This window comes from Rhinolophus sinicus, linkage group LG04 (genome assembly GCF_036562045.2).
Source record: "Rhinolophus sinicus isolate RSC01 linkage group LG04, ASM3656204v1, whole genome shotgun sequence".
NCBI classification, from domain to species: Eukaryota; Metazoa; Chordata; class Mammalia; order Chiroptera; family Rhinolophidae; genus Rhinolophus; species Rhinolophus sinicus.
The window spans coordinates 60,335,024-60,357,803 of NC_133754.1; the positions used below are offsets into that span (position 1 = coordinate 60,335,024).

The 22,780-nt window shown below is 41.4% G+C and overlaps 1 protein-coding gene across 28 annotated transcripts in view; it reads right to left on the reverse strand.

Annotated features, from left to right (window-relative positions):
• Positions 1 to 22,780, reverse strand: part of TACC1 (transforming acidic coiled-coil containing protein 1) — a 99,408-nt gene that overhangs the window by 14,653 nt on the left and 61,975 nt on the right. For 9 of the 28 annotated variants that reach the window (XM_074329610.1, XM_019748118.2, XM_074329624.1 and 6 more), the window contains 6 exons: positions 15,644 to 16,733; positions 12,133 to 12,193; positions 10,927 to 11,134; positions 8,415 to 8,467; positions 3,000 to 3,125; positions 435 to 511 (listed from right to left, as the gene is read on the reverse strand). In XM_074329610.1, the coding sequence (XP_074185711.1) occupies positions 435 to 511; positions 3,000 to 3,125; positions 8,415 to 8,467; positions 10,927 to 11,134; positions 12,133 to 12,193; positions 15,644 to 16,733 (1,615 nt within the window). Of the gene's footprint in view, positions 1 to 434; positions 512 to 2,999; positions 3,126 to 8,414; positions 8,468 to 10,926; positions 11,135 to 12,132; positions 12,194 to 13,399; positions 13,436 to 15,643; positions 16,734 to 22,780 lie in introns of all 28 variants that reach the window. The other 19 variants (XR_012495511.1, XM_019748116.2, XM_019748115.2 and 16 more) reach the window with 5 other exon arrangements.

Sequence of the window (22,780 nt, forward strand, 5' to 3'; positions counted from 1 at the left end):
TTTTAGAAAAGTATTAGGTTGTGGTTTAAAAGGTTTAAAAAAAAAATTGCAATAACTGCAATTACTTTTGCACCAACCTAATATTATGAACTATAATGCCTCCATAATCGACTATGTCAGTAAGTCTTACTACTCTGTGTTCCAAATGGATATTCTTGCACAAATTCTTTTTTTCAAAAGATAAGAATTATGTTGGTCCTGCTTATTTGTAATGTACTGAACACCCCCAAAATAAGATACAGTATTTGAAAATATAATAACTGGTCAGCAATACTCATGAAATGACATCAATCACAAATTAAGGTACAAATAGCAATGCCCTCAAATTCTCAACAACGGGTTCTTTAGTAAGCAAATACTTTCACCTCTTCATTTGTGTTAAATCTAATAATGCATAAAAACATCCAACCCCATGCCCGAACCTCCACTCTAACCTCATCTCCAAGACTTCTTGTCGGGTTTCTTCGTATTTTTTCTTCCATTCATTTGCTTCAATCTCTTTAGTGATTATCTAGATGATAACAGAGATAAAGCTTGGTTTTACTTACTCAATCTATTACAATTTAAACTTAAGTTTGGAGACTAAAAGAAGCACACAATCAGGTCCATTTAAGACATTCAATCTACATTAAAAGTATAAAACCTCAACATATATATAATGCTCATAAGCATTTGGAAAAATGGACTCTTAGCCACACAGGCTGCTGGAATGTAGCCACCAGAATAAAAGTGAATAGAACATCTCCTGGGAAAATTCCAAGTGGTAATTATAATCTCTATAAACTTTACCTCAGTCCAGGGTCTGGCTCTCAACTCTGCAGGCCCAGAAAACTGACTGGGACAGGACACCAAGAGCAAAGCCACCTGTCTGGCAGAGACTCACCTACCAAAGTAGACGCCAGAGCACCAATTTTAGTTAGGATGAGAAATGAAACTGCCACAAAATCAGAGTGTTAGGAGTTGGCATGACCAGCATATTCTCTTTCTATAGAGATTTCTGATTGCTTGATAAGAATGGAGTCAGAAAGAAGGACTCAGAAGTTCAATACCTCCAGCCAGATGCACCCATCTCACTATAGGCAGGATCTTGTTAGTCAGACCAGAACCCATATCCCTATTTGGAATGCCCTTGCTAACTCAAAAGAAATACTCTAAATTCATTGCCTCAAACTCCATTTGCCCTGGACAGGGCTTGGATGGGCATCTGTTGTTCTCCCTTTATTTTACTTCTCTGTGCTTCTCTCTTTCTAATTGGTACATTTTTTATTTTGGTGTTTTTAATCAGGATCTCAGGATCCTAAAACCAGTTTCTCTGCTTCAGGTTACTAGGTGCATCTTTGCTTTGATCCATTAGGTGGTCATCTCATAGTTTAACTCTCAGGAGGAAGATGAAGTCCTTTTTCTCATTTACAAAATTTTGGTGGGCCTCCTTACCACTGCTCCCAAGTTTGGACAATAGGAGTAGCTGATATCCCTCATTACCAACCTAATACTTTTTCTTAAAGCTGTAAGAGACCTATATCAGAAGTACTTAACTACTCTCACCATATTATAAAAATAAAATTGCTACACCAAAGGAATTACCTTCTTTAAAAAATGGTGGAATCATCAAGCAACACACAAACCAAATACATAATATGTAGCACAGATATATAATAGGAGAGGGGCAGTAACTGACTAATAGTATATAAAGTGTCTTTCATATTTTTTTTGACCACCCAAGAAAGGCCTAGCAGTGACCTATTTTGAAAGAGACTGCTCAAGAAATACAAAAGAGGAATGTGGGAGTTGAACAGTTTAACTAAAGAATGGATGAAGGTAGGCAGCAATTTTATATTACTGAAAGTCTAGAATTTAAGGAATTTTATGCATGAGCATATATCCTCTGTAAAATGAAGACACTGATTTAGTTACATATGTGGATAAAACTGGCAAAATTCTGTATTTAAAACTTCAAGGCTATGCACTCTATGTTTACTGCAGTGCTATTCACAATAGCCAAGATATGGAAACAACTGAAATGCCCATCCATCGATAATTAGATAAAGAAACTGTGGGATGTATATACAATGGAGTATTACTCTGCTATAAAAAAGCATGATATCTTACCATTTGCAACAACATGGATTAACCTAGAGGGTATTATGCTAAGTGAAATAAGTCAGACTGAGAAAGACAAATACCATATGATCTCACTTATGTGTGGAACCTAAAAAACAAAATGAATATACAAAACAGCAATAGACTCATAGATACAGAGAACAAACTGATAGTTGCTACATGGGAGAGATTGGGGGGTAGGTGAGAAAGGAGAAGGGATTAGGAAGGGATTAGGAAGTACAAATTGGTAGTCACAAAATAGTCACAGGCATGTGAAATACAGTATGGGAAACATAGTCAATAACGTTGTAGAGATTATGTAGGGTGTCAGATGGGTACTGGACTTATCGGGAGGATCACTTCATAGATTACATAAATGCCTAACCACTGCGCCGTCCACCTGAAACTAATAAAATAATATCGAACGTCAACTATAATTAAAAGAATATATAGTCATAGGATGTAAAGTATTATACAGCATAGGGAATATAGTCACTAGTATTGTAATAGCTGTGTACAGTGTCAGATGGGTAATAGACTTGTTGGGGTTACCACTTTGTGAGGTGTGCACAAGTCTAATCTCAATGTTGATTTATACACCAAAAACTAATAATAATAGTAACAATAACAAAAATTTCAACACTAAAAGATAAAGAAGTGTACAAAATTGTTAAGGATATTTCAAAGTGTCAGCTTTTTTCCCTGAACAGCAAAATGTCAGGACTTCAGCACAAATGCGATGCTTTACAGGGAAACCTTTATAAGAGCTGAACAAGCTGTGGGAAATAAAAACTTCCAGCCAGGGATAACCTGGGCAAACAGAGATGGGATCTGCCTGCTGGCACATGGGCTTTACAAAGAAACGGAGTGATAAGTGGACAGAACAAGAAAGCTTTTACCTCTTCTCTTATCAGGGTGAGCACGGCTGTCTTATCTGATTCACTGAGGCAGATGCCATCCAGGGGGCTCTCACCTCCACAGGCCACAGACACGGGGGCCTTCTCCATAGGGGACTCCAACAGTCCCTGTGGGAGGGGAGAGGTTACATTTAATATGTTCAGTCTTCAGCTTCTTAATCCCAAATATGTCTTCAATGACATCCTCATTTCTAAATTGATCACAATCTTTAAAAATACGTTTGAAGAAAAAAACTGAGCAGGTTTCTTTTTAAAATCAAATCTAGTTATAGTGTTATCTAAAGGAAAAACTTGTTCTAATGATTATGGGGGGGGGGGCACGTAGCTTCTGCTTAACAGACAGCCTAGAGAAGTATTATTCTTACCCCAAAAGGAGAAAGTGTAATTATCATAGTGGTCAGTCACCAAAGGACTGCATGCATAAAAGAAAAAACCATCCATGGTTAATGGCTCATTTTTTAAGGGGTTTCTAGGGATGATGTGTTCCATGTAAATAACTTTTCCAAAAAAATGTCAACTGTCTTTTTTTTAACATATTGATGCTTTGTGTGTCTCTTTAGTGACTCTGGATGGAAATGTTTCTAAAGTGTATTACTAACTTTCAGGCCTCAGGAAGTGGAAATGGCGCATATATCTGAACCCTGCCCTACCCGCCCCTGATGATTCAGGATCATCAGGACTTCGGATGCTCTGCAGTGATGGGTGGTAACCCCGCGCTGCCGTCAGGTGTACACCATTATCTGCTCCTTATAAATTGGCCACGATCTGCCCCTGCACGTCCATTTTTTGGTTCTTTCTTGCTACTAAGTTTCCAGCTCCCTTCTGGTTGCACTTCACCTTCTGATGTAACAGCCTGCTTTTATCATAAACTCCTCAGGTTCCAGAGAGCCACACTTGGTTAATATTTTGTTTTTCACAAGAATACAGATTTTGTACTATTTTCATTCTTAGAACGCATTTTTGGGCTATTTCCCTCACCTATATAAGTAAACCTTTTGTATAAGTGGGGAAAAAGCTCCTCTAGTAACATCCAAACGCCAGCCAAAATGACTTGAGAATAATCTTAAATGTCAGTATAACTGATCAATTAGTTATTGATTAAAATCAATCAGTTCTGATATCTTATTTGAACCAAAACTAAAGTCCAAGATCAACTCAGACGAGCGGCTTTTAAACTTTTCAGGGTTATTATAGACTCACTGTCTCTCTAGAAAATGCTCAAAAACACACACATAATATTTGCATACAGCTTCACATACCTCGTTGAATGGCCCAATAGAGAAACTCCAGGCTTAGGCCACAGAAAAGGGAAATGCAAAGCCATAAGCTGGCAGTGCCCATTTCCAGCAGCATTTGCAGGGAGGGCAGCCCACTATGCCGACAGAAGTCCTAGGTGCCCCCAGAAACACACTCTCTATCTTATGATATATCAATCACTAAAGCCAGAAGTCACTTGTGGTGGGCAGCCTCTAAAAGGGCCTCAATGACCCCCATCTCCTGGTACCAATGCTCTTGTGCAATCTCTTCCCCTCAGCTGGACCCAATGACACACTCCAAAGAACAGAATATGGTAAATCATGGAACATCACTTGTGAAATTAGTTTACAAAAAGATTCCAGATTCTACACTGTGAGAACCTCCATGAAAAGTCCCATGTGTCAAGGAACTTGTTTCTGTCAACTGCTAGGACAGAGATGTGGCAATAGCCATGTGCGTGAGCCTGCAAGGAGACACACCCCACGTCGAGCCTGGAGGTGACCACAGCCCAGGTCAATACCATGATCACAGCCTGTGAGAGACCCTGAGTCAGAGGAACCCAGCAAGCTGTCCCCGGGTTCCTGACCCAGAAATGATGAGCTAATAAATGTTGGTTGTAGATAACTAATACACCCCTGGACATTCCAATCATCTCATGAATTTCCTGTACCATGTTTCTGAAGAGCCTTTCTCCCCATGTAACTTGCCTACATAGAGATAATACCCTAAATTAAGCTGACGCATTTGGTTCACCTTTGTTGTTACATTTCTGACCTAAACTAATACACTTAAAGATGTCTTTTGTGAGTGTTTATTATTCTAAGTCAGAATCCCCAAGTCAAGTCAACTCTAGGAAATAGCCCCCATGCCTCCTGTGACCCTTATGTTAGCAAAAATTTGGAAAATAAGCCACAAGTTTTATTAGTAAGGAAAATATCAACATGTATTCTGGAGTTCAGCATCTCCTTCATTTGAGGGGAAAAGGGAATTCAGTCCATCAAGCACATCCTTCCAAAAGGGTCCCATTTCACTGTCCCCAATCCTCTCCCTGTCCCACAAAGCATTCTCAGCTGAGGACTAACAAAGACCTGTCTCTAGACAGCGGAATTCAATGGAGTCCTGGTTGCCAGTTTACAGTGAGCACAGATGCCACAAAGTAATTCTCTTTGCTCACGTCTTTGCAGGGAGAGAATTAGCATCACTTATCTGCCACAGCGCGCTCCGTGTGCTCATCAGTTGTCCTTGAACCCACTGAACAGGACCACCCGTGCACGCCGCTCCTCCAACAGCGACATGCTCGGAAAGGCCAAACAAGCTCAACTTTTAAGAAGTTTAATAAGACTTCTTGAAAAAAAATTAATTGACTCCTAAGTGAAAATTGCTGCAAACCAATAGTTGAGACGTAAGAGAGACTTAATGCCCACCACTCACTCTACTCTGGCCTTAGTTATTTTGCCCTGGCCACCAGCTACGTGGGGCATGAGAATGCAAAAGGAATGTGCTTCAAAGCAACCTAGAGAGACTTAAAACAGTAAATGCTAGATTAAACAGATTTCTTTATTCAACGTTTAGAATATTGCCATTTATTTGTGCAACATTTATTCAACATTCTAAGGAAGCAGAAAATTTATTTCAGGAAGTTCAACTGGGGTTACTTTTAAAAGATCACAACATACAGTATGTTCTTCACCAGACGGCTCTAGAGACAAGTTTCTCCATTTTTCTTTCTCACTTTCTTTCCCACCCTTTACCCAGCAACCTCACACCACCTTATACTAGTCGAGCACTTTACGGCTTCAATCTTCTGTGCCATTATTTCATTTTATCTTCACAACCACTCCGGTAAGGCAGCAGGTGCTACTAATTCTATGGATGACTAAGTTGGGAATCCAGAAGTTTAACCAGTCTGTTTCAAGAACTGGGTGAGCCACCTAAATCTGTAGCCACACAGACCAATGCTTGGTTCACTCAATACAGCCCTCTTCAATCATCCTTTTGCTATTTTCACACATTAAAAATGCTCCGGGGCCGGCCTGGTGGCTCAGGCGGTTAGAGCTCCATGCTCCTAACTCTGAAGGCTGCCGGTTCGATTCCCACATGGGCCAGTGGGCTCTCAACCACAAGGTTGCCAGTTCAATTCCTCGAGTCCTGCAAGGGATGGTGGGCTCTGCCCCCTGCAACTAAGATTGAACACGGCACCTTGAGCTGAGCTGCCGCTGAGCTCCCGGATGGCTCAGTTGGTTGGAGCCTGTCCTCTCAACCACAAGGTTGCCGGTTCGACTCCCGCAAGGGATGGTGGGCTGCGCCCGTGCAACTAGCAACGACAACAAGACCTGGAGCTGAGCTGCGCCCTCCACAACTAAGACTGAAAAAACAACAACTTGAAGCTGAACAGAACCCTCCACAACTAAGACTGAAAGGACAACAATTTGACCATTGTTCCCCAATAAAGTCCTGTTCCCCTTCCCCAATAAAATCTTTAAAAAAAAAAAAAAAAAAGCTCCAAAGTGCTCCCGTGGTACTTGGAAAACTTCACAAGGAAACGGTTTGCCCAAGTGCACAACCAAGCTGTTCTAGTGGAGTGTGGAGTCTCATCTGCTCGGGGGGTGGGGGGACGGAAGGCACCCCTCTCTCTCACAGGCGAGGAAACCCAGGTGTAAGCCCATGAGTGGTTGCACTGGGAGTACATGGCCTGGCTTCCAAACAAGCTGAGGATCAAATGAATTTCTAAGCAAAAGTGCTTTTGTCCAAAAGTCAATGTCAGTAATATGTGAGGCCCTTGTGAGGGGACAATGCTCCCAAGTCCCTTCGTGTTATGTGCGTGTCTTTCTTCTGCTCACACTTCCACAGTCTCCTCCTCTACCCATTTACCTTCACATTTGCTCACTCTACCTCCTCTAGGGAAATACCGGGGTCGCGGCCCAACAGTGAATCCTGAAAACAAGCCAAATGAAAAGACATTCTGGACGGACGGATGGCTTAGTTGGTTAGAGCGCAAGCTCTCAACAATAAGGTTGTTGGTTCGATTCCTGCACGGGATGGTGGGCTGCGCCCCCTGCAACTAAAGGTTGAAAACAGCGACTGGACTTGGAGCTGAGCTGCGTCCTGCACAACTAGATAAAAGGACAACGACTTGGAACTGATGGGTCCTGGAAAAACACACTGTTCCCCAATATTCCCCAATAAAATTTATATATAAAAAAAAGACAAGACATTCTATAAAACAACTGACCAATACTCTTCAAAAATGCCAAAGGCAGGAAAGACAAAGAAAGATGGAGGAACGGTCGCAGATTAAAGGAGACTAAGGACGTGAGAACTAAATGCAACGTGGGATCCAGCACTAGAAGAAAGCCATCACTGGGACACTGATACAATTTAAATATGGTTTATGGATTAAATAATACTTTATCAGTGTGAGTTGATTTTGGTAACTATACTGTGATGATATAAAATGTTACTATTCGAGGAGTGCAAGACTTACAGAATTTTTGGTACTGTTTGTAAGTCTAAACATTTTTGTTTGTTTGTTTTTAATTAGCTCGGATTCAGCCTTCCTGACACCTGCCATGTGGTTGGTCAGCCCTGGGTCCCACAGCCCCAGGCTCACGTTCGGTTATTACATGCAGCACAGGGTCTCGCTGGTCTCCATCTTGCATCTACTACCACTGCTATTCAAAACAAGTATAACACAAACCACACGTAATTTAAAAATTCTCGGTAGCCACATGTAAAAAGTAAAAAGAAACAGGTGAAATTAATTGTAATAATATAGTTTAGCTATCATTCATTATCATATTAACATGTAATCAATAAAAAAAGTTAGAGACATTTATTTTCCTTCTTTTTGTTCTAAGTCTTCAAACACTGGTTGTATTTTACACTCACAGGTCATCTCAGTCCAGATTAGGTTCACAGTTCAAGTGCTCAGTGGCCCGTGTGGCCAGTGGGTGCTGTATGGGTCGCCTTGGGATAGATGACGAGCCCCGCCAGTAAAGAAGCTGTGTTTTATTTATACTTTATCCTCATCACCAAACACTCACTAGAATTTATTAAATGATTGAACATGGGCTTCAAAACAAATACTGAAAAAAACTGAGCTCCACTTACCACCCTACCCCCCAAAGTTTAGGAACTTACAGGTATGGCAGATCCATCTTTTTCCATCTTCTGGCACGTCTCTTTCTCTATGCCTAAAACACAGAGAGTCATTTTTGTAGATATCCCAAGAAGTCAGTTCCTTTCCTTCCTAGTGAAAGATACTTGGAAACGCCAGTGCAGGCCCAGAATGACATCTATGAACACATGAAGGGCATTTCAAGATTTTCAGAGGAGCATTGGCTTTCTGTTGACCGCTGTGCTGTCCGTGTTAAAATTCCAAAATATTCAGAAGAAAGAGGAGTGCACAGTTAGTCAGTCATAAACGGATGCACAATCTTCAGGTGGAAAGAACAACAAGGCTGCCCCCTTGTGTCCGTGTACTAACCATGACATTATTTCAGAAAGGAAACCGTAACACTAAATGCTATTTTATTACTAAGTCTGACTGAATTTAAATTCCACCCAAAAGGGTGCCCTCAATCTAAGTAGTGTAGCAGATAAAATAACAAGCTCTAAATTTTAATGCCTGCAAAACTAAATTCATTTTCTACCTCCCACTCTACCACCAGAGGCAACATTTAAAAAAACCCAACACTATTGTTTTTTCTAATTAAAGGAATATCCACTCACCAAAGACAACTTGAAAATATGGAAAAGCACACACCATTTTAAAGCTATAATCTTCCACAAAGCAATAGCGAATTACTATTTTAGTGTACTCTCTGTCAATAGTGAAGCATTTAAAACACAAATGTGACCATCACTACTGCTTAAAACCCTTCCACAGCTCCCCTATACCTACAGGAAGAAGCACAAATTCCTCAATACGACCTTATTTTCCCACTTGCCCTGTACTCACAGAGAGCTGCTGGGTATTTTACCAACACGGCAGGTTCCTTCCCATGCCTGCGAGAGATTCTCATCCCCTGGTGCACACCTTTCTATGTCTGGATATATCAAGACCCGGCTCAAAGGTGATTCTCCCCATAAATGGGCTCTGCTTCCCGCCAGAGCTGGTCCACCCACCCACCTCCTGGTCCACACCTCACCCCTGCATGACCGGGACCTCTGCCTGCCCCCATGACATGGCTAATCTGTCACATACGGTGTAACATGAGCTACTCACTGATTTTGATGACAGCACTGTATCTAAGAGAACCCCAGCTCTACAAATTTATATTGAAGGAATTTCCTCTTAGTGAGGAAGAATAATTCAACAATTATCTACGAGGCACTGGCACCAGAGGAAATTCAAAGATGAATCACTCATAGTCCTTAGTCTTAAGAAGTTTATCAAAGACACCCTTCTCTAAATAATACACAAAACAGGACCGGTAAGAAGAAATGTGTTGGGAGCATAAAGCACAGTGGGGGCCTAGTGACATTTTTGAGACGGACATAAAAGGATGGGCAGAATTTTTGTAGGAGATGGCAAAGAAAGGCATTTCACATACAAGAAACAAGCGTAGGTACAAGAACACTAAGCATTATCTGCATACCTGGGTAAAGGGGTATAAAGGGACATGGGAAATGAGGTCTTGGGAAAGATGTCAGAGCAGAAAGAGGCCTGGGAAGAAATCTGGAACAGGTGCCTGGTGCGTTTACTCGTATTTTATAGATGGGAAACTGAGACCTGGGGGCAGACAGGAGGCTGGGGAGGTAACTCACACACAGTCCAGATTGCCATCCACTTCCCTGATTTGATAGATCATGATTTTTAAAATTCTAAGTATAAAGCCCCAAATTAAATTATGGTTCTTAAACATTTCACAAGTCACATTTAGGGCCACAGATATAACTTGGGACCTGGAAGAGGGACTCAGCTCTAGAATGTTCTAAGAGTCCAACAGCAAGAAGCTTCAGCACAGGTTAGTCTAGGTTCTTATTAGAACATTACGGAGGATTTTATTAAGCATTGGTCAATTTAAATCTACTGTATCTGGGAGCAGGAAAATGTGTAATAGTCTCGCATAACGAAAACAATCTCTTCACACTTTAGCATCGTGGTTAAAAGACCATGGGACCAGACTGCTGAGGTCTGAATCCTAGTTCTACCTTTTATTAGCCATTCACAAGTAACCTTGGCCGAGTTACTTAATTTCTGTGTCTCAATTTCCTTTTCTAAAAAATGGGGGGGGGGGGATCGTACCTAGTGAGGAGGAGAGTTAATACATGTGAAGCTCTCAGAACAAGGCCTGCACATGGTAAGGCAATGAGCATGTTAGTTATTATTTCTGTGAGCTGAACAATGAGCACAATAACCACACATGGTCATAGGCCACTGGTGGCCACGTTGAAGTAAACTATGAAAATTCACGCAGTTTCCTGTCTCCTGAACATTCTGCAACAACCATCCATATGTCCCCTGGGATTTGATAAGACACCCTTTTGTGTCTGTTTTCTAGGTAAAGAAGCAAAGCAATGATCAGCACCCTAAATTCATCCTTCAGGCGGCCCAGTTCTCTAAATCTCTCTAAGGCGTCTCCTATGTCAGGCTTTCAGGCATTTCCATGCTTACGTACATTAGAAAGATGAAGATATGCTTCCATACCTGCTTCTGAGGATGAAAACGCATGATTTATGGTAGACACGGGAACATTGGAACATTCAAAGTACTCCAGGTCTTCCTCTGGCTCACCTTTCACCTCGGCCCCAGCTGATTTCTGAACAGATGAAGTAGACGCCAGTTTCTCCTCATCTGTAGCATGGCCGTCCCTACTAGAAATGTCTGAAATCTGGGAGATCACTGCTCCTTCGTCCTGAGAAATGCAACAGAGAAGATGCTACCATTTAGGAGGACAATCAACGGGACATCTCAGGGATGGCAGAGCAGCCTCCATTCCATATAGATGGATATCGATAAGAGTTAACCACAGACTTGGGTACCAATCAAGGAAGAAGCTGGAGTCTCTCAATCACAAAATGTGTTTTCTAGAACCTAGCTTTTGTAATTCAAACCTAAGGTTTGAAAAAATTAATCTTTTCTAGCCTAAATTTATAAGCAAGAAGTTGAAGAAGTCCAAGGTAGTGGTTTTCAAGTACCTCCTAAACTAAAAAAACAAAAACAATCTATGGACCCCATTATATTTTCAGGTGACACCTAAAAACTCTTCAGCATAAGTTTAAATAATTGCAAAGGATGTAATATCTGGTAGAGTTTAAATACTGACCTTGCCTAATTCAATGTTGTTACTCCCATGGTTTGATATCCTACAATCTATTTAACAGTGACATGAGCAACCTCATTAGTCAGAAATTTACATCATTCCTTTTCCTCTCTGAATTTGTATTTCCATTCTACATCCATCAACTCAGGTTCTCCTATTTTGCTGAAAATGATGAGTTGTTGGAAAGCCATCTAGCTTAAAAATCAATTATAATCAAGTCATTAGAGTCAATCACCTCCTTAAAACCTGTACCAATGTTTCAAATCTCCCCTCTATTTGGTGTCCCAGTGGTTCACCCAGTGGTAACGCACCCTAGTAAGACTTAGAATGGATGAGAGAGAACTTTACCCCCTCATAAAACGGGGGGAAAAAGGGAAAAGGATAATTATGAAAGAGTTCCCCAATCCTGAGGGGGCCTCGTCAGCTTAGAAAGTAAAGCATCTGGAAATTGGTTTCCTTAAAGCTGGGTACTCAGAGGTCTAGTGGGAAGTCTTCATTAACCACCGCCCCCACACCCTGGGGTGGGGATGCAATCGCCAATTTGGGGACCACTGGACTAAGAAACGTTCTGGGGATGGGCACAGACTTACCTGAGAACACCCATCCAAAGCGAGAGGCTGCGTTTCATATTTCTTCACCTTACAGCCACTCCTAGAAGAAAAAAAATAACGAGGTTGGTTTGGAACCACACTGACAACTTCCAAGTTAAGAGATGGAGCAGAAAGCAGTATGTGCAGATAGAAGCCAAGGCATGTGCGTCACACAACTCATACATCTACGTGTCAGCAAGGGGAACACCTGTGATGTCTCAGAATCTTCTCCCGAGACAGGGCAAGCAGAGAACTATAGTTCAGTTCATTCTCTGAAAAGACCTCCTCACGTGCTTCTGTAGGACGTTCACCACAGTAGGACTCTGACTCACCCTACAGCTTTTAATCACACACCACCAACAGCTTTTCTGAGATATTCGGTTCATCTGATCCTTACTCACTTGGCTTTGACACTCATTAGAAAAATTACCACGCTGGACCAGATTCTTTAAAAATTCTTTATTGCACTAAAAGCCGCAGATGTCTGATTAAGAAGGCTCCAGACCTGTGTGCTAACAGAAAAGAACTATGGTCAACAAAAAGTATAAAAACACAAATATCTGCGTAAACTCTTATCATTCCTATTAAGTAGTAAGATGGAAAGGAACGTCACAGCTAAAACGAGGGAAAGCTCAAAACCACCTGTTATTTTTAAACTAGCACAGAATTTGTGATCCGAAGACTAGTTCAGATTCTGTTCTGTTTTAATAACTTAAAATTTCTAGTAATGTCACTCTGACAAAAATAATAATTTGTAACTTGTTCTCCTGTGGGGGAAAAAAGGCAAACATGTTACCAAAATGTACGCAACCACCACTATCTAGTTTATGATTTTCTTTCCTAATTTTTAAGTGCCACCAAACTTGAGTTGACTCAGGAAAACGTATCCGCTGCTCCAACCCAGCAGCCCTAGCCTGTCAAAAACGCCAATTATTTCCATGATTAAATAGCAGAGCCGTCCCTCAAACCATGGCTGCACTGATCTTGGGGCCAAGCCAGCACTCTATCAAAGCGCCACAGGAGACGTGCCAAGGCAGCAGGGAGAAAGCTCTCGCACCTGACGTGGGAAGGCCGAGCTCCACTCCTTTAGGCACAGACAAGTGCAAGGCTAAGCTGACTTATGAAGTGGCAAATGAAATGCAAAACATCATCCGAAGGTCAAACTCAGAAACGCAAGCCAACATGCTATGGAGAGATGGTCTGGGGAGGGCGGAGAGGAACTGCCAAGAGTCCCGGGGACAAACAGAAAGACAGCAGGAGTACTTACAACAGAAAACAGAGAAATTTCACTTGTTCAGTAGTCCTGATGCACCAACAAAATGAGAGACAGGAAAGAGACAGACAGATGGAGAAAAAAATCATGTAAAGCCTGGAATATTTATCTCTAGTTTGGTAGATGTACAGGCTGCAAAGTTCTTTCTGTGAGGTGAGATACAAATTAAAAATGTCATATTCATGAATGTTCTCACTGGTGAGTGAATGATCATCAGGAACCTCACTCGAACAGCGTAAGAGAGGTGCACACATTCAAAAATGCCACATATTCAAATTTACAGATGAAAAAGTAAACAGGTTACTGCTGAGCACATTTACTCTTAGGTCTCTAGTCGTCTAGATCAAAGGCAATGCACAAATTAAAACATAGTTGAATATATATCTGCTTATTCCTATTGTAGTTATGTTTTACTTAGATGTTTAAAATGATGTTTACATAATTTATCCTATTTGGTCCACAAAATCCTACTCATAGTATGATGTCCCATTTTACAGAAGAATCTGAGATGCCAATTACACACATCTTTTAAAAAGTCACACAAGTAACCCGTTAACAGAAATTCTAACTCCTCACTAGATACCACCACATGTATTATGTATTTTCAGTCTGTCCTACCAACGAAGGGATTTGCTAAACAAAATCCCAGAGTTACACAGAGATCGAGCACCCTTCTTGGGAAAAAAGAGTTTTGATTGCATAAAAAATCTATACGGTATATTAGATCAAGAAATTCACTCACCAAAAAGAGAATAGGAGGAAAATGCTACCAGAGTGGTAGGACTCAAGAGAGGGGTAGGATAAATTTCCCCCTTTGGCCCAGATTTAATTTTATCTAACATGAATGCATTGGCTACATGCCTTGAACATGCAACTGAAAGGAAGTCTCCTTATCAATGGCTCCTTATCAACCTTGCTAGGCAGAAGCACCCCTATCAGGAAGCACCAAGGCAATGACCTGGCCAACACGTACCCCAAGCACCGTGTAGGCAAAGGTGACTAGCCTTAGCCACAGAAGAGCCCTCTGAGGGCAGCTGATCAATCATGCTTTCCAGCAACCACTTAACTGCTCATACATACTCAAAGAAAAGATCAAGAACTACTAATGGCATTTTATTCCCCTTAGACATTCTGGGGTTGCTAAAGAACGGATTCCTGCATTGCTCAAGCTTCTTGGTCCTGACTGTACTCTCTGCTCTTTAGACCTTTCCCTTTAGTATAATTCACCATGGCATCTAGCATTTTTCTCTAAGTCATCGTAATGCAGAAAACGATTTCCCTGATTTATGGTGGTAACTAGAAATATGCACTTCTTCTCATCCTCCCTTTTCACATTTTGTCCTCCCTGGCATTGGTCTTTCTTGGTATCTAATTTTTAGGGTCACAATGGGATATATTATCATCGACTCAAGTTTTGTGATAAAGTAACCCAAATTTAAACTGAACCTTGGCATGGAGTATGGCCTGAGGTGATCACTCTGGAACTCCAGGGACCCTGCAAAAGTGGCTCTAGGCTTTCCAAGAGAAGGGGAGTGGGGAGAAAACACACAACAAAAGACTAACTTAGTCAGATTTATATCATCGTTTAAAATGTTCTTGATTCTTTTTGGAAATTCACCTCCTTACTGATGGAACCAGAAGCTACCCATAAAGACATAAGAATTCTCACCAACTTGTCGTGGTAAGTTTGTTTCCAACAAAAACCACAGCTTTCTGTTTTAAGTGAAAGACTTCTATAAGACCCTTTTGGACCATTTTCTACAAGTTGTTGATACTAGACAGGTAATCTGTAGGCTTGGAATTTTTGTTTTATCCATAGAGAATCTGAAGATGGTGGCTGGCATGACACCTGAATTCTGTATATAAAGCGATTCCTGACAGCCCAAATAGGATTTCTGAAAACCGTCAAATCTCTACTTGCCTATCTAGTGCCATTTTTTTAAAACAAGAAAAAAGTACCCAAGGGTGAATAAGCTGAGGTTTCAAAAGCCAGGCAGACATCTAAAAAGGAAACCTTTGGTATTTCTGATTCCACACAAGAGTTGGGCAAAATACTGACTGTTATATAAAATTATAAGATTTAATATATAGTGATGACTGCAATATAAAATTATAAGCTTTGTGTCTGCCCCATTGCACCGGAAAGATAACGTTAGTCCACCAAAACCCAAAGCGGCCGGCTGCCAAACTCTCAAAGAGTGTACACAGAACACAACACCCAAACCCACTGTCACTCACGTTATTAAACGCGACTTTGCCTTCTTGGGTGATTCTAAGATTTCATTAATATGATTACCAGCAGGAGAACAAATGTCACTGCTTGTTAAAGTTGTAGTTGGTTTAAAGGGATCCATGGATTCATCAAAGTGGTAGGAACCCTTAGAGGAGAGGGGAGGGGAGTTCTGCAGGGTGGAGTGGCCCCCAAAGGGACTGGAGCTGAGGTTATCCCACTGACTGGGATCCAACTTAGATGGCGCTTGGGAGAGAGGAGCACCGTCTGCAGCTGGGGCCGGGGGTGGTTCTGCCCCTTTAGTGCCGACTGGCTTACTGGCTCCATCTTTCTGTACCTTGGGAGTCAGTTTGTTACCCAGTTTTCTGCCAAGTTTCCTTGGAAGGCCTTTCCTGGACTCTACATTTTCCACATCTTCTGTGAAATCAAACTCGAGTTTCAGAGGTGAGTTCGACTCCTCCAGCAGCTCAACCCCTGAATCATTGGTGTCACTACTGGGAGTGCTTGACGTTTCCTTCATGTCAGGGACAGGTTTCTGGATCCCGGCATCTCCGAGAAAAGGACTGGTGTTCCCATCCATTCCATCAGGATAGGATACCTGGGGGAGAGACATGCCCTCCACAGCAGTTTCAGTCTCTACGAACTCGCCAATTGTTTTCTTCCTCAGAGAGACGGGCTTGGGCTTTCGTAGCTTGCTTCTGCTGGGCACAGGCTGCAGACAGGCGCTCCCAGCCTTTAGGTCAGCATCTGTAGAAGCCTCCAGTGGAACCCCCATGGTGCCGTCTGTCATCGTCTTGTCCTGGATGGCTTCCGCTGGGCTGGAGGGCAGAGCCTCACCTGAGACTGCAGTTACACAGCCATAAGCTGCATCTGTTCCAAGAGCTGCTGAGATATCTGCAGAATTCTTGGTTTCAATTGAAAATGGTCTCACTACTGAAATTTTGCTAATATCATGTTCAGGTTCTTCTTTGAAATCCTTGTCTGAGTAAGAATCAATAGCCTGCTGTGATACCTCATTTTCTGAGGGTCTAGAACAAGTCTCAGATGCACATTTTTCAACCACTTCTGCTATCAGCTGTTCATCAACTTCTTGTGATTCTACAACAAAACACAAAAGCCATCTATTAAAGAAGAAGCTTTCCAGCATTGGTAAATATTCTCTACTTGCTGGATCTACATAGATAAACAGCAGGCTCTTCCCTTTTTTGTTTTTATTAAGCATCTATGGTTCGATGAGTATGGCAGTGCCGCCTAAAAGGGGACAGCTGGTACTATTCCCGAAAAGTAATTTTCCCATTCTAAACTGTGTGTATGTATTATCCAAGTGATACCAATAATTATACCAAAGAGAGCTATTTAGGAAAAAGCTAAATAGATCAAATGGATGTAATGCAAAGAACATTCATATGATGCTAAAATTCCGTAGGTTAAAATAACTGGTCTGGAAACAACTTGAGACGCTGAGTTTAGGCACAGGGATCAGGTCTGACACTGACACAGCTCCCAAGCACCGCCTGACAGTTTCAGGGTCTGAATTTCACACAGCAAGAAGATTTTAATCTTCGGATGTTAAAAACAAGTACTCCCTCTTCCCCAAAATAGAATTTAAGTAATCAGACTGTTCCAAAATTCAACGAAAAACCCATTATGTCCAGCTCAGAACAACTTCTCTGCAGACTTAAAAACTAAAAGAACAACAACAACAAAAAACTAATTTGAAAAGCAGATACAGAAAATGACTTTAAACAAATAGCCCTTATTTTGCTAAGACACAAATCAAAATACAATAAAGTTATTTTTTCTTTAGAAGCTCTGTCTCTAAGTTGGACTAGGAATTCTCTCAAATCACTTGTGAAAAATAAAGAACCTGTTTAACTGGGGTCTATTAGAAGAAATGCTGCAATTAGGAAGGTGTAATGAGGGTGTTTCTTTAAAGCACAAACTAAGATAGTGTTTCCCTGACTTAAGAGATCTGAAATAACAACAGAGTAGCAGCAAAAACTGAATAAACTGATTATTTTAGTATCTCATGATTTTAAAGGAAACTCAGAGATGACCCTCTAATCCTACTTCCTAATCCTAATTCTAATCCAGGATCAGAAACTGAGCATCACTGAAAAAGGTTCGGGAAGCACTCACACACGTCTTTACATGACTCCTCTATGACTGGAATTGGGCAGTGGCTTCCACCTATAGTTCTAGAGATTAAAGGGTTTTACCAGCTTCATCAGAAAGCGAACCACCCACCAAGGTAGAATGAGGAAGGAAAAAAAAAACACCCCTCTTCTGAATGCAGTTACCCAGCCTGCGCAGGCAGTGAAGGAGCTCTGCCAAGAAGACACCTGCCCAGGCATTTCTGGGCTGTCAGTCCAGGTGCCAGGTAAGTAAGCTGCCCCGTCCTACCCTGTCACTGCAGACACCCCTTGGTCTAGTACCTTCAGTCACTATCAGAAAGTATTGATGGGGAGGGAGGGAGTGGGGGGGAGCGGATTGCTCATCCACTTGAACCAGTTTGGGGAGTTATGAGAATGTAAAACAAGAAAACAAACTAATCACCTAACTCAGAAGGTATGTTTGAGTATGATTTTATTTGCATTTACACTCTAAATCAGCAAGTGTCGCAGTACCAGCTGACCCCACATCCCCCAGTGCTCCCCCAAAACAGAACCTCAACTTCAAGTGTCCCACCACAGGTAACCTTCACTAAGTAAAACACCCATTTGCAGAAGCTCCAGTTCCCAATCTTCCATCAGTTAAGAGTCCTAGCCACAGCTGTCAGTTCCTGTTTTGCATCTGAAAACACTGTTATATAACTAACCTCTATTCATCCGTCCATTTTTGACAAAAATTCTGTATTCCTCAGAAACCTTCCTCCAGGGTACTAAAAAGCTCTCTCCCTGGAATGACTTTGACAAGCACAGCACTGCCTGGTGGCGTGGGGAACACAGACAGAGATTAGATCGGTAGATGAATTCAAAGCAAACACAGAGGAAATCCAAAAATAGACCAACATTTCCACTTCTGCCGCATTTGCTCCTGTTAATGAAACTCTTCCTGTCAATCATCAGCCTCCTCTAAATCTAAAAGGTTATGTGAAGTGCCCATGGCTGCTCTAAAACAGGAGATGCCTTTTATGGTTAGTCAGGATATAGACTATTCTCATGTAAAAAGATTTTCCCTCCTCTCCCTATATAATATTTTTTAAAAGAAAAGGCATGTAATGCCAAAATATGAAAGACTGAGGTAACAGCTTGACATTCTGGTTTATACTCTGGTAAAATATACTGGGTTAATATGTAAGTTTATGAAAAATCATGAAAGCATTAGCAGAGGGGAAATGCCATTATACAAAATATTTTTGAAATTCAGAAACGCATACTGCTGGCTAGCTGCTTTCACATGTATAATTTCACTTTAGAGGAGATAAAATGGCAACCACGTGGAAAACAAGGCGTACTACTTCAGATTTGGCATTATTTTAAAAGATGTTTGACTTTCCCTTTTAGATTTTAACTTTTTGGTGAACCATTATCGGCAAGCTCCTTTCAGATCAACAACTTCCTCTCCTTTAGCTATACAGATGGTCCCTTTTAGGGTTTTCTAAATACCTGATATGTAAAGTGAGAAAGCTGCCAAAATTTGAACAGACCTCCTGTATCGCACAGACATACACACGCTGGCCTCTTTCTAACCTCAAAAGCCACAGATAGTTACTTTGCATCCAAGTCTAACATACAATGTCTGACTCTAAGGCAAAAGCCTTAAAACAAAATCTCAGAACCAATACATGAAAGTGAATGTCTTTTATAGTGACTCAAGAAGGGTTCTTAGATAAATTTTCAGAAGGTACCCGAAGACTGTGAAACTCAAGGAAAACTTGTGTGAGAGCATTGTCTGGTGGAGATAACCCACACACAGCCTTCTTCATAGCCTGTATGTAGAACCACTGCTCCAAGAAGACTGTATTTCGGGTCCTCAAAAGGACTCCTCACATTACTTCCTGAGGGGTGTAAATGTCTGACTATTGTTGCTTTGTACACCTGAAACAAATAAATAAAATAAAATAAAGGGCTCCTCTCATTACTTTATAGTTGTAACTTCAATCCCCACCTCCAATGACTACACTGGTATTTAAAAACTCTTAAGCTACTGGGGGAAAAAATCTTAACATCAAAGAATAAAACTTGTCACCTCTGGGAAAAAGTTCAAAAGGAATGTGTTCAAGTGCTGTTTTAAGAAATTTTAAGGGTGGACTAAATTTTTGAGAGAGAACACTCACTAAAACACAAATTCAAATAGGTTTGTTTAAACAAAACTCAGTCACCTTACTTCATCCATGTTGACATTAAGACCCCATTGAAGGGACACTGAACATCAAGTGCAAGCTCAGGGGGGAAATGGTCTTATCAGTACAGTGGGTGTGGCAGGAAGAGCCACGGGGCAGACAACCCGGGAAGAGAATGAAAAACCCCCATGAACACACTTGAGTAAGTAATTTCCTTCTCTGGAGGGTGGGTTCAGGTTTGTTGTGGGGAGCGAAGGTCAGGAAACAGCCAAAATTTGGCCTAAGTCTGCAGCCCTTTCTCCAGTCTGTGCTTCCACAGAGCTCTCCCTTCTCTTTAATACCCACAGTTAAAGCACACTGATGTGAGGGGCGCCAAACCGCTGGCCTGCACCCTGCCCTTGGCCTTGCGCTGCCCCCTTCAGAGGTCAGTACTGTGCCCAGTGCCCTGGCAGACGGGCTCCCACACCAGATGTGCAGGAAGCACTGCAGTCACCACGGCTCCACACCAGGCAGGCTGCCCCCCACAAGCCCCGATATAACGGAGAGAACAATGCGAAGGACAGATGGGGGTGGAGGGGGTAGCGTGTCCAGCACCGACTGCTGTGTCGGGCGTGGGACTGAGCATTTACCACAAAACTCCTGTGCTCCAAAGGAGAACTGAAGAGAACACACAGGAAGAATCCCATCTTAAGGACGACACGAACCGGAGCGAGTGAGCAACTAGACCATAAATCCTCCTCCCAGTTTTCCACGTAAAATAATACTGTCCCTGGTGTCTTCCATTGAACAACTGGAATTAAGAATAAATTCTATATGATAAAGGGTACAAGCAAGCAATTTTTTAAACAACGGACAATACATATTTGAAAAACATGCTCACTTTCACACAATTAATAAACAGGACGCCATTTTTAATCTATTCGATTTGTAAAAATTAAAATACTGATGATAGTAACAGTTGCTAGGCAAAGGGGCCAGGAGGCATCTCATACATTTCATAGGAAAGTGTATTATGGGATCTTTCAGGAAGTATTTAGAAATACCTACCAACATCCAAAATGAATAGATCCGTTAACTCATCAATCCACTGCTAGGAGTTTACTGTAATTATGTACACAAAGGGGACACATGCGTATAAGGATGAGGACGTCCACTCACGACTTGCTTCCTACACTCTGTGCCACTATGAAGCACCATAGGGGACCGACAGCTACCTCAGGGCGCACCGTGGAACCCTACACAGCTGTCCACAGTGACACAGGCCTGCGTGGACTCACGCGAGGATGTCAAAAGAGCATCATATAGAAAACGGGGAAGAACAGTGTGTAGACTGCCGTCCTTGTTCAATTTAAACATAGAAAGACATAAAACTGATATGCAGAGGCCCAAAATCCTTCTTATTAAGCACAAAAATCGCTTCTTACCCCAAACCTCATCCCCTTCCACCCATCTCTCTTGTCTTCATTTCACTACAGGATTCCGATTTCCAACCCCAACCTGCTCTGCCTCGACTTCTCCCAAGACCGCTGGTCAGGCAAAGCCTTCTTAGATGACACCGAAAGCATGCAGGACAAAAGAAAAAACGGGTAATTTGAACTTCATCAAAATTTAAAATTTTTACACTTCAAATGATACCCTCAAAAAAGTGAAAAGACAACCCAGAGAGTAGGAGAAAACATTGAAAACATTAACTATCACATATCTAAAAAGGGACTTGTATGTAGAATATATAAAGTGCTCTTACAACTCAATATAAAAAGATAAATAACCCAATTAAAAAGTAGGCAAAGAATCTCAATAAATTCTTTGCTAAAAAAGATATATAAATAGCCAACAAGATGCTGAACAATGTTAACCACTTACGGAAATTCCAAATCAAAACTAAATCAAATCAAAACCACAATGAGATACCATTCCACACCTACTAAGATGGCTACAATCAACAGACAGGTAACAATATGTGTTATCAAAGACATGGAGAAATTCAAACCCTCATACAACTGCTGGTATGAAAGTAAGATGGTGCAGCCCCTTTAAAAGTTTGGCAGCTCTGCAAAAAATGTTAGAAATAGTTATCGTTTATGACCCAGCAATTCCACTAGTAGACATATACCCAAAAGAAATGAAAACATACATTCATACAAAAACTTGAACATGAATATTCATAGCAGCATTACTCATTAAATAGCCTCAAAGTGGAAATGACCCAAATGTTCATTAAATGACAAATGGGTAAACCAAACACAGTATATCCATATAGTGGAATATTAATCCACAATAAAAAAGGAATGAAGTACTAACTAATACATGCTACAACAGGAATGAGCCTTGGAAACATTATGGTAAGTGAACAGAGCCAGTCAGAAAGACTACATATTTGGATGAAATGTCTAGAATAAGGGAATCCGTTGAGACACAAAGTAGATTATCAGTTGCCTAGCACTGGAGGGTGGGATGGGAGCGGATTGGGGGTGGCTGCTGATGGGTACAGTTTCTTTTTACGGAGTGATAAAATGTTCTAAAAATTTGACTGAGGCAACAGTTGTACAATTCTGTGCATATACTGAAAACCACTGAATTACACACCCTTTAAACAGGTGAACTGTATTGCATGTGAATCACATCTCAATCAAACTGTTTTTTAACAAAAGAACACGGAGGTTCAGAGGGTAACAGCAGGAGCAGTGGCCTCAAATCCCTAATAAAATGTTCTACTACACCACAGACTTCGATTTCAGAAAATGCTTGAAATAGTCTTTTATGTGTATCACTTGTAGGGACACATACTTGAGAGAGGTGGTAGGTCTCACCGTCACACCAATTTGGGATTTTAACTCTCTCTTGAGGAAGCCGACGATGT